This window comes from Rhinolophus ferrumequinum, chromosome 9 (genome assembly GCF_004115265.2).
Source record: "Rhinolophus ferrumequinum isolate MPI-CBG mRhiFer1 chromosome 9, mRhiFer1_v1.p, whole genome shotgun sequence".
NCBI lineage: Eukaryota > Metazoa > Chordata > Mammalia > Chiroptera > Rhinolophidae > Rhinolophus > Rhinolophus ferrumequinum.
Window position 1 is genome coordinate 63,960,870 of NC_046292.1, and position 13,057 is coordinate 63,973,926.

Genomic DNA, 13,057 nt, shown 5'->3' on the forward strand with positions numbered 1-13,057 from the left:
AGTAGTGCCATTATTTGAAACAGGGAAAAAGGAGGAAACCCATGTTTTAGGAGGTAGAAAGGAGTTTTATTTTGAACATATTAAGCTTAAGGTATCTATGGGACATTGGAGACTGCTGGATATAAAAATCTGAGGTTTAGAAAAGAGATGGCTGGAGATAACAGATCTGAGAACAAACTTAAAAGATAACTGGAAAGTTGGGAGTGATTGAGATGATCAGGGCGGCTTACAGACAGACATCAGAAGGCCTAGTGCTAAGAAAAGGCCCTGAAGTACGTCCACTCTTGAAGGGTTGTCAGGAAGGTCTTCCAAAGGTGACTAAGGAAGAATTACTAAATTAGTGTGAGTGCTAAGAAGAGGTGAGGCCAGGGGGAGAGGGAAAATGACAAATATGCTGCTAAGGAAGGAAAGAACAGCTCAAGAAAGAGTCTACAGTATCAATTCACACCCAGCACTAGTTAGGTTAGATAAAAACTATGTTAAACACTATGGAGAACAGTGTTTCCTAATCCTGGCTGCACGTTGAAATAACCTGAGGAACTTCAAAATCAATAGATTCCAGAACCCCATGTAAGTCCTGCTAAATCAGAATCTCCAGGGGTCAGGGCTCATGTCCCTGTATTTTTAACAAATTTGTGTTGTGGTTCTAAGGCAGAAGGGGTTTTAACTAGGTATAAGAAACAATGATAGAAATTAAAATAAGGACCAAAAAATGTACACCAGTGAAGGAAATCAGCAACTTTCCTAAGCATAGTTTCAGGAGAATAAAGGACACAGAAGTCAAGTTGCAGTTGGTTAGGAAGTAAATGGGTGTTAAAGAAACAGAGAAAAAAAAAAAAAGATAGGCAACCTGCTCCAGAAATCTGGCTTTGAGAGATGATAACCACAGAAGAGCAGGAAAGGCAGGAGTGAAGCAGAATCAAAGTAGAGATTTTTTTTTTTAAGATGGAAGAAACTTCAACATTTAAATGCAATTATAAAGAAGATATTAAAATGGACCTAAAAAGATATTTTAAGGTCCAGGAGAGAGAAATACAATCAGTTGAGCAAAACCCGCAAAAAGGAAGGAAGAAGAGATTCCTGAGAACATATGAAAGAATTAAAATAAGCCCAAAATGTGAGGAAGATCATTTCTGTACTGTTACAGAAAGGATAATGGAAAAGTGAAAAAGGACGTATGCCAAAGAAGGCAGGTTGGCAGGCTGGGTCACAAAAAGTAGAGGAAGTTCCCATCTGATAGCTTCTATTTTCTCTGTGAAGTTAGGAGGCAAGGTTCATCACTAAGAGTGACATGGGTAAAATGAGATTTGAGGAAAGTGAGAAAATATTAAATAGACACTCTGGAAAGAGGGAGGAGGGAGGCAAGGAGGGAGCGGGGAGGGAAAGAGAGAAAGAGAAAGGGGAAGAGAGAGAGAGAATGAGAATAAGAAACATAATAATTAGCTATTTTAATTATTAGCTACTTCTGTCTATTGTGTTCACTTCCATCCTCCCTCTACTCCCCCACTACTAGAATGTAGGCTCCATGAAAACAGAAACCTTCTCTGTCTTCTTGACCCCTATATTCACAGCACCTAGAACACTCTCTGGTGCATGGTCAACTCTCAATTAACCAAATCAATGACCTCAGTTTCTTTCTTAAGAAACTAGAAAAAGAAGAGCATGTTATACTCAAAGTAAATAGAAGAAGGGAAAATATAAAGATCAGAGTAGAAATTAATGAAATAGATAATAGAAAACAATAAAGAAAATCCACAAGACCAAAAATTGTTTCTTTGAAAAGATTAACAAAAATGATAAACCTTCAACTAGGCTGACCAAGAAAAAAAGAGAAGACTCAACTAAAATCACGAATGAAAGAGGGGACATCACTACCAACCTCACAGAAATAAAAAGGATTATAAGTTAATACTATGAACACCTGTATGCCAATAAATCAGGTAACTCAGATGAAAGTAGAACTCATATAGAGATATAAGCTACTGAAAATGACCCAAGAAGAAATAGAAAATCTGAATAGACGTATAACAAGAAATTGAATTAGTAATTTTTAAACGTCCCACAAAAGAAAGCCAGGCCCAGCTAGTTTTACTGATAAATGCTACCAAATATTTAAAAAAAAAAAGGATTATTATTAATTTTTCACAGACTCGTCCCAAAAATAGAAGAGGAAAGAATACTTCCCAACTCGTTCTACAAGGCCAGTATTACCCTGCTACCGGAACCAGACAAAGACATCACAAGAAAACTACAGACCAATGTTTAGAAATACAGACAGAAAATTCTTCAACAAAACACTAAGACACTAAATCCAGCAACATATTTAAAAAAAAGACACGCAAAAAGTATACATCATGACCAAGTGGAACTTATCTCAGGAATACAAGGTTAGCTTAGGATCTGAAAAACAATTAATGTTTTTATACCATATCAATAGAATAAAGGACAAAAATCACATGATTATTTCAATAGACTCAGAAAAGTCACTGAAAAAAATCCCACAACTTTTCGTGAGAAAAACACTCAACAGACTTGGGCTAGAAGAGAACTTCCTCAACTTGATAAAGGGGACTCATGAAAACCCCAGGTAACATCATAACTAATGGTTAAAGACTGAATGCTTTTCTCCTAAAATCGGGAACAAAATAAGGCTGTTCACTCTTGCCACCAGAGTTCGACATTACACTGGAAGTCACAGCAAGGCAATTAGGAAAGAAAATGAGATAAAAAGAATCCATTTTGTAAAGAAAGAGAGAAATAAAAACTATATTTGCCAATGACATAATCTCATATATAGAAAATACTAAGGAATCCACTAAAAAACTAATAGAACTAATAATAAACGAGATTAGCAAAGTACAAGATCAATACACAAAAATCAACTGTATTTCTATACACTAAAGATGAACAGTCCAAAAATAAAATTAAGATAATTTCATTTACAATAGCATCAAAAAATCAAATATTTAGGAATAAATTTAACAACAGAAGTACAAAACTTGTACTCTGAAAACGAAAAATGACTTATGAAAGAAGTTAAAGATCTAAATAAATGGAAAGCTATTCCGTGTTCATAGATTGGAAGACTTAACACTGTTAACATGGCAATAGTCCCCAAATTTATTACAGATTCAGTGTAAAACCTATCAAAACCCAAGCTAGCTTTTTCACAGAAATTTACAAGCTGTTTCTAAAATTCATATGAAAATGCAAGAGACCCCAAATAGACAAAAAATCTTCATAAAGAAGAACAAGGGAGGACCAACACCTCCCAACTTCAAAATTTACTACAAAGCTTCAGTAATCAAAACAGTGTGGTACTGGCATAAGGGCTGACATATAGATCAATGAAATAGAATTTAGATTCCAGAAATAAACCCTCACATTTATGGTTAATTGATTCTTGACAAGGTACAAAATTCAATGGGGGGGAAAATGGTCTTTTAACAAATGGATTCTGGATTGGTCATTTGTATGTTAAAATCTCTTAGGATGATGGCAAGACTTGGGTTGGAAATATAATAATAGTTGAGATATCAGTCTTTACTGAATAAATAGGAATGCCCAAGAGTTCTGTAGATGATGTTAAATAAGAAAGGCAGAGGTGGCATAGGAATGTGCCATGTGCTTCAAGAGAGCCTTATTCTTCAAGAGAGTGTAAGTTGTGTTTTATTTTCTTTTCAGGAGGGCGCAGCTCACAGTGGCCCATGCGGGGACCAAACCAGCAACCTTGGTGTTATTAGCACCACCCTCTAACCAACTGAGCTAACCAGCCACCCCAAGAGCATAAGTTTCAGCAGTGAAAAGGTAATAATCTAGAAAAAGCATTAGGGAACGAGGAGAATATTGACCAAACTTCTTTGAAATATACAAATATACAAAGATATGAAGCGCTTGGCATTTCATAACAATCAATACACGTAGATGCAGTGATAATAATGACAAAGTATTCTGTATACAGTAGGCATGCAATAATTGCTTATTCCCATTCCTTAACTTATATCATGTGATCTTTACTACCATAATTAGTTTTGCAGTCTAAGCCGACCTACAATGAATAGCAACATTCAATGTAAAGAAAACAACTGAGTTACAATTAGTGGAAATAAAATTTTCTGTAGCTGCCAAATAAAGAGACTACTCATGCTCTTGGACATAATTTTTTAAAAACAGGCTCCACATGTGTTCCTTGACAAAGCAAGACTTGTTAGTTCTCACAGAACGCAATATGCCCTGGTAGTTTGACACTTGCCCTATAATGCAATTATATTAAATTAAAACCTAAAAGATCTCCAAAAAAGATAACTTTATAACTTGGTGAAACATACATTTCAAATATCATTATCCTTTATATAATTAATATATTAAACAATCACTAACATAAATGGAATTTTAAATTAATCCAAGTTCAAGATAACTTACTTCACTACAATTTGAGGGCAAATAAGGGAGAATTATTATTAACAAATATTAAGCATTTAAAGTATGCTCAATGTAAATTATGTTCAATGAAGTAAAAGTTATAGTTCCTTTTCTATAAGCAGACAAAAAGTTCATAGGAAGACTAATAAAAGATTTTATAAAATAATAGAGAGGAGGCATTGATGTGAGTATATGTTATGACACATACCATGCAACTACTCGATCTAGAAATTAGCTTATGGCCTTATCCCAAAAACTAAGTGACGCACAGGAGCACCTCAGGCCATATTGCCTTCTTTATATCTTTCAAACACTTTGGGGACATGAAAATCTTAAGATAATAAGTTTGTGGTGCCAATCTTTAATGCTACAGGAGCTACTTAAGACTTGAGAAAAATTTCTGATGGAGAAGTTTATTTAGTACAACACAGCAAATCTTTTACTATGTACTTGAAAATGCAGGCACTTATAGGTAAATACGTAAATGGTTCTCACCACATCTCTGAAGCTGCTCTGTAACAGTTAGATACCATGAAACCACATGCCTCTCACCTTCATTCAGGCACAAGGACTAACTACACAGGAAAATTTCCCATGATGAGATATAGGTATCATCACATGAGGGGAGAAAAAAAGGCATTCTCATCACTAAAATTACTTCTACCTCTCAGGCTGGTTTGTAGGACCTGTTTTATTGTCAATCACAAAATTGACCGTTCTCTCTGCTGAGAACTCTGGCCTCAGATCTTCCAGTGGTTAACTCCATTGCATATAGATTTCAGCTCAAAATGCACTTCTCAGAGAGACTTTCTTCTCCTAGCTACAGAAGTCAGCTGACTCCTACCCCCAATCTGTCTCATTCCTAATACCTGACCTACTGTCACTGATAAGTTACAGTACCTTACTAGCCACCGGTTTGATTAGGGACAGCCATCTCTCACCACTCACCCGCCTGGCGCTTTCCTCCTTACCGAGTGCCACAAGTCATGCAGTTTCCCACCTCCAGATTTCTTGCTAACAGAGTGCCCTCCTCCAACCTTTGCCTGGCTAAGTCCAACTCACCTTTTAAGTTAGCTGAGGAGTCACCTCTCACAGGAAGTTGTCCCTAGTTTTCCCAGGATAAGACTTCAGAATACAACCAAATCAACTTTAGGCTACAAAATAGTATCTCAATTCTCTTTTTTGCAGATGTAGTCTTTTCCAGATTGTGTACATAAAATAAAATCTATTTATTACCTGTTATTACATTTATATCTGGGTACTGGTTTTCACACAGAACAACAGCTTTGCTATCCCTCTCAAAAGCCTCTCGAAGTTCTTTCTTGACTGCTGCCGACCCACATAATCGGTACAGGCCTACTACCTAGAAATAAAATTATGGCCACATTATGGTAAATTGGATAAAGAGAAAATATAATAGTAGTACAGTATGTATAAATCACACGAACGTGACAATCAAATATGTTCTGATGGCATTTAATTAAAAAAACCTCAAAAACAGCTTTTAAAATTTCGTCATAGACTATGTTGATTAGTTTAATAGAAACATGCTATTCTTTCATTTAAATTCAAACAATATACTATGATTTCTATAGTGCTGATTATCTTACCTTAGGAAAGATATAATCCCTTCCCTTTAGGTTTATATTCTCTACCAGTATCTCCATGCCGCAGGGTCGTGCCCTTTCACATCTTTTGCTCTAGACTGAAATATTACATTCAGCACAGTGGTTACACAAGGGTTTGGAATTCATAAAGCCTCATTCTATCATTCCATCCTTGGTGAATTTGGGCAAGTTATTTAATCTCTTTAAAACTCAATTTACTTATCCAAAAAAAAGTATATAACTAAAATAAGGTTCCAATATACTATTTGTATAAAATTATCTTTTTAGGAAAAAAGAAAAAAGATTCTCAGAAAGAAATAAAAGCAAATCTAGGATTTTTTTTTAACTTATCCAATTAACTGTGATCACAAAATAAAGTGATGGAGGAAATTCAATTAAAATAACATATAAAAGGTAAAATAAAACCTCTAATTCAAAAGGTATATAAGATGTAGATACTCTCATCCTCCCCTCAATATAGATTTAAAAAATTTGTTTTTTAAACACTGTTAGTTCATACAGGTTCTAAAATATTAGTCTTAAGAAGTTCACTATAAATTCACTGAGAGGAAATCAACATGGTTTATATCAAGAGAAAGCATTCCTGATTAAGCAACTGAAGTTTTTTAAAAGAATAAACCTTCAAGAAAATTAAAGAAAACAAGTGGTTGTGACCTATACCCTCTACATCAAAGACTATTTAGCAAGTTTAATCACCTTGAATTGAAGAAGTTAGGGACAAAGAAATTGTCAAGACAGAAATAAAGATAAAACAAACAATGGAGACTCCCATGAATTTGGACTAGGAATCACTTTAAAATGTTATAAATGATCTACAGAAAGGAGTCCACAAATGAAATTTCCGGGTTTATTTACAACACTAACTTCTTCTGAGTCACTAACTAATGGACAGAATACACTACAGAAGGTGGGTCTCAATAGGAAAGTAGCAAGAATGGATACAGAGAAATGTTATCCAAAACATTTGAGATAAGCTAGTAAGTATTAATTAAAAGATAGTAAGGAACCTACAACTATTTGTAAGAGAAGGTAATGCAAGGTGCTGTTATATTTCAAAGGATCAATATAATGTGGGAAACCAAGTAATGTACTGGGGAGAAAATTCAAATTTGCTACTCTCATCCACATTCACGGTGCATTCACACTGAGAATAGCATGTGTATGCTGGTCACAACATTTCAAGAAAGACAGAGAGAACTGTAGATGGATGGAACAGAAAATTAAACTAAAATGTTGAACAGGATCAAAGGAAACGTCATTACATTAGAAAAACTAACTTGAACAGAGCCCTTCTTGTATAGGCACAGTTAAGTGTCTCAAAATCCCATAAGGATGTAACCCCTTGAACTTGAGAAGGAGATAAACCTAGAATAAATTAAGGAAAGTAATACTTCAATAGTAAGTAATAAATTAATCGAACATATTATCCCAAAAGCAGAAATTACAAACATATTTTTACAGGTGAATAAAGGGGGGAAAAATCTAGTACAGATATTTCAAGGAAAACATATTTTAGAATATATCCCTAACTTCAGAGGCTGACTTCTTGAATCAAACACTTGAAGTACATTCTTGATGCCTCTATCAGAGATGGAATCTATACTGGATGGACCATGAGTATGATTTCTATAGTAATTGTTCCCAGTGGAAGCCAGAGATGGGTGATAGTAGCCTTCAAAGCATTTGAAAGATGCCATAAACTATGTTTAAGTGACTATCAAAACCTGATTTTCATGGTAAAAAAACAAGAACAATTACTGGCTAAAAATATAAACAAAATTTAAACAGTATGCTAGTCTATAAAATGCAGACAGAATAAGCCTCTTTCTATGGGAGTAGGGTTAAAGTAAAAGAGATAAAACAAGAAAAAGGTGTTTAAAAAGTACAGTTCCAAATGTACAATTGCAAAATTTACTTTTCAGTTCTTAGAAAATAACTCTTTATTAAAATAAGTCTTTCTAAACTTTAAGTATTAAAATAAAAAGCACTGCTAAAAAATGCTTTCTTGACATTTAAAATAAGTTAAAACAGTCTCATATACCTATTCTTTATAAAATATTTCAGCAAATAGACTATAAAAGTACAGGACTAATTGAGTTACTTATTTTAATATTCAATTGTAAAAGTTTGTTTAATAATTAGCTTTGAAGTCTGCCTAATCTCTCTGACCTCTCTGCGTGCTGCCTGAAAAAAAATGGAGGAAAAACAGAGCAACTTAAGAAAAAAGTAACTGGACCAAAAGTTGGATTGGAAACTAAAAGCCACATGCCCACATTGGCAACATAAACTCAACTTGATAGATCAGATATCGAAGAAGAGGTTTCAAAAGTTCAGATGTCCTACCTTTTCGCTTCAGGAAGCTGCTGCATCTATTTTGTAGAGATAAGCAAATAATAAGACCCACAGAGATTAAGTGACTTGCCCAACATCACACAGCAAATAATGGAAGAGAAACCAGAACCCAAGTTTCCTGCATCGTAATACAAACGTCCAGAACTTACGCTGTTTCTATAGTTTCCATCTTAAGTTCATGGTGGGTTATTTTAAAGTCCTTTCTATATATAAAGAAATCATATTTCAGATTTTGTGATATTTACCTTTGATGTTTTTAATCAATGTTACAAATTCTCATAGCACTAAAGTAGAAATACCTCAGAGCATAATTATTTTCCAGCTTAATTTGTGTTGCAAAAATGAGTATAAACAATTTCTTGTACCTCAGAATAATATCCTCAGTGATATGCTGTTTCTCATTGTCACAGTCTCCATGTATTAATGAAAATAAAGAAAGATGAGTTCTACTAACTGGTTAACATTTACATATCTTGTTACAAATAACACCAGGTTGCTTGTTTAATGGGATGCTTCACCTTCTTATTTAAAGGAAAAAAGAATGAAATGTGTTTTTATTAGTTGGAGCTCTCCTCATCGTCCATGCTATCCCCACGTTAAGCGACAGATAAGTTTATGCTTTCCAAAGAGTGGGACTGAGGGTGAGTAGGGAATAAGGGCAGGGAATTAAAGAAAAAGGAGTGAAGCAGGGTTGTAAGATTCACTGTTAGAACTTCTACCTGAGGAATCAAACCATAGAGAAACATTCCTTAAATTGGTTAATTATTTGCCTATGTTATCAGCTCTGGCTTATCCTAGGAATGACACTGTAAAGCAATTTTGATCTCTATGTATAAGGCCAATGCAGCTCTGATCACAGCATAAATTGTGGACCCATCAAGCATGTTCTCAGTCACACACAACATAGGTTAAGGCATGAATTATACCCAAATAGTAATGAAATATAAATAATGAATAGGAAAGAGAAATGTCTAGATTTTTTTTTTGCCTTACTTTTAATTCCTTCCCTCAAGACTTATTATATAATAAATTTAATTAACTGATTAATTAATTTATTTAGATCAATAGATAAGGGGATAGTAGAGAAACACAGTGAAATAATACCTGACAGCCTCTTTTTACTATTTCCATAATACATTTCTGTATCAGGAGTGGCACCATCAATCCCGTATTTTCTTTCTCTACAACTTTTCGAATATCAACACCAAATATTACTGGTTCTCGATTTATATCTAGTCCATGAAGAGAATTCTCCCACTGTTCCAAAAGAGTCACTTTCACATAAATAAGACCTCTAGGTTCAAGTTTGACAGCCAATTGATGTGTCTTTGTCACTCTGAATAAGGTGGGGAGAACAACAGTTCCATGACAACACACTCGATTTTTTCTTGGAGTGGGTTCCCAACTGAATACTACTAATTTCAAATGCTGGGCATTTTCAATTTCTATGTTGAAAGTGTGATCCATGTCTAAAAACGTCGTCCGACATGTGAGCAAAGCGGTTCTTGCTTTATTTACTGAATCTACCTGAATTGCACAAAAGACATCTTTTGAATCTATCCGAGGTGGTTTTAAATCCTCAGCACCATAGAAATGCACACTCATGAGCCCAGATATGTACTGTGAACACTTAGGTTGATCAGAAAAGCTGTAATGTCTAAAAGCATCAATGTCAATTTCATTCTTGCTACAACTGTTGGGAATTATTTCTTTTCCCTTTCCAATTTTGTTTTCAGATCCATGTTTGTTGGACTTAGTTATAAGTTCAGGTGAATCTCCATCACTGAGGTAACCACCTTTGCAGGAATACTTAGAACTCGTAGAAGTTTTCTTCTGGTAGCTGTGCTGAGAAGATACACTGGTATCAAGATGGTACCGACTTATAACGTTCCTCTTAGCAGCTGTGCTTGTGTTTCCAGAAGGTAAAATAACAGTATGATGAATTTCTTGACAGTTACATTTAGACAAGGAAGGAGTATTATCTGGACTGTTTACATAATTCAAGGCTCCTTTAACACTCCGTTTTCGGCTAAGTTCTGGCAACCTTTTCATTTTCATGGAAAGTTTCCTCACAGTTCGTGGAGATTTTATTTTATCTGGGAAAGACCAATTAATTGAACTGCCTTTTTTCACAGGGCTAGGGCTTGGAGAAGATGGTTCTGTAATTCCCAATTCAGTCTTATTTGTAGCAGCTAGGATTCCAGGACCTTAAAAAAAAAAAAAAAAGATATTGTAAGGTGGTATGTTTTGATTCCTATTTTGATTCCTACTTTATAAACCACTAACTTAACGAGCTTTCACGAAAACAGAAATTCTTCCCTTGTCTTTTCTCAATGGGGAGATTTAGTTATATGTGTAGGTTAATCTCCATTACCATGTTCAAGCAGAATAATAAGGATATCCAAATGGCTTATAGGGAAAGAAGAATCTCCCTCTCCATCTGCTTTTCTATTCTGAGGGTTTGGAGAAAGGGTCACATAGGTTCCTTTTAGATCTTTCCCACTGCAACATTCTTCAGTGAGTATGTTATGTTACAACTATAAAGAGTGGATATCAGAAGAAACCAGGAAACCTTCATATTTTAATATATAAAAACATTTATTTTAACATACTTCCTATTTTGGTGTGTTTATTTAGAAATCCTACACTAATATAAGAATGTTACTTCTATTATTATAATCCTCTAAAAATTAACAATTTACCACATAACAGTGCTAGTTTAAAAAAGTAGTTAAAAACCAAACAAGTTTATAATTTTGACAACTAAGAACCCCCTCATTATTCTAAAATTCTACTAGAAGATATCAGCAAATCTTATCTAGAATGAACTCTAGTCAATCAAGAACAACTGAATATTGAATATCATAAATCTAACTGAATAATTTTCAAAACTGTAAACACATTTTCTTTCTTGTATTGTTTCTATATGATAATTCCTTAGAACTTCAAAAGCTAAATTAGGGCCTTTCCTCGCAATTTCAACATACTCAACAGACAACACAGAGATAAAAATAAGTTTTCTTATAATTTTAAGTTTTCATAAAGAGTAAAACATTGAAACGTTTTTGAATTTTTCTCCACACAAAAATAGCTTTATTTTTTTCTGAATGTCAAAATTATCCAGGTTTACAATAAAGTTTTAAAAAGATACAAAGAAGTACAAGTAAATAACAGCCTAAATTGTACTACCAAGAGATTAACCATTTAAATATTGTGGTGAAAATAATATTAAAAGTAGTTTAATATGAAATTAATATTTAATTATTAAAAATAATACCAGCCAACACTTATTGAGCTAGGCAAAATATGAAAAATTAATTTAGTAGTATGCACAGGCCTTCGCTTAATTCTCATAATAACCCTATTAGTTAAGACACCACTAGCACCACATTCTCCAGATAAGGTACCCCATGCACAGAGCTGTCTACTTTGTCTGAAACAGCACAGCTGGTAAGTGGCAGAACCAGGATTCAAACCAAGGCAGAGGCCTTCAGAGCTGATGCGCTTCACTAGACTTTCAACCTCTCCATCCTCCTAAACATTTTTCTATCCACATATTTTATACATATATAATATATGTATATATATTATATATATAATAAATATATACATTAAATTGATTTTTAAATACTTTCTCAGGTTTTAAGAAGTTGAAGTGTTCTAGTTAACCTTAAATTTTCAATACCCCAGTTTAAAAAAAATATACAGACTAATCAATTTTATTTTTAAATTTGAACTTGTTTCTAGTAAGTTTTCAAACTAATAAAAAAAATTAAAATATCATCTAAAACCTAATATTATATAAACTGTTCCGTTAAAGAAACAATCAAGTATTATTCCAATTATTTAAAATTTAAATTAACTTTTCATACTTGATCTAACTATTCCTTATAAAAAAATCCCTAATAACCCTAATATAAAAGGCTAGTCTATGTAATACTAAAAATGAGACAAAAAGTATTTATTCATTTTAAAAATCAATAAATTAAATGACCTTTCTTTAAAGTATTAATATACCATTCTCCCTCCACCCCTCTTTCTGTGTCCTAATGACAAAGAAGTGGTTTCTTTATAGAGAAAGGACTATTTTAAGTATGCCTGCTGGGCTTTTCTGGTACGCAACTAATAAGAAATGGAGTGTTTGATAAACTAGACAAAGCATTCCCTTGTACTGTAAATTGTAGTATGATTCTCCTGGTTTACTGGTCTGAAACTTTCTATAGTAATTGGAGTCCTGCTTTAGTCTACATTCTATTTTGTCATGGCATAAAAAAGCTACCCAGTATATTATATTGCTCTAGGTTTTATTAAGTTAGTAAGGAGTTAATCCAACATTCTGACTTTTTTTATCCATTGTGCATTAAGTATTTCCTCCTGAAGTCCTTAACTAATTATTAAAATGAAATACTATGTATGTTAGCAATTTCTACTGCAGACAAGACTGAAGTTATTAAAACAAAAATGCTTTGTTTTTATAAAATTCAAAAGTGGAAATACACTAAATTTAACAATCACTTTAAAATTAAACCACAAGTATATGTATAATCAAATCACAGACTAACAATAAGGAGAAAGAACAAAATGAAAATATTTAAATATAAATTTATGAACTCAGCTAGAATCAAGTGAAACTGGAATATTCCTTCAGCACCTAG

The 13,057-nt window shown here is 33.5% G+C and overlaps 1 protein-coding gene across 2 annotated transcripts in view; it reads right to left on the reverse strand.

The window, feature by feature from the left end:
• SYDE2 (synapse defective Rho GTPase homolog 2) overlaps positions 1-13,057 on the reverse strand; it is a 35,809-nt gene that overhangs the window by 10,616 nt on the left and 12,136 nt on the right. For both annotated transcript variants that reach the window (XM_033115777.1, XM_033115778.1), the window contains exons 3-4: positions 9,507-10,609; positions 5,659-5,785 (exon numbers count right to left, since the gene is read on the reverse strand). In XM_033115777.1, the coding sequence (XP_032971668.1) occupies positions 5,659-5,785; positions 9,507-10,609 (1,230 nt within the window). The remainder of the gene's footprint in view (positions 1-5,658; positions 5,786-9,506; positions 10,610-13,057) is intronic.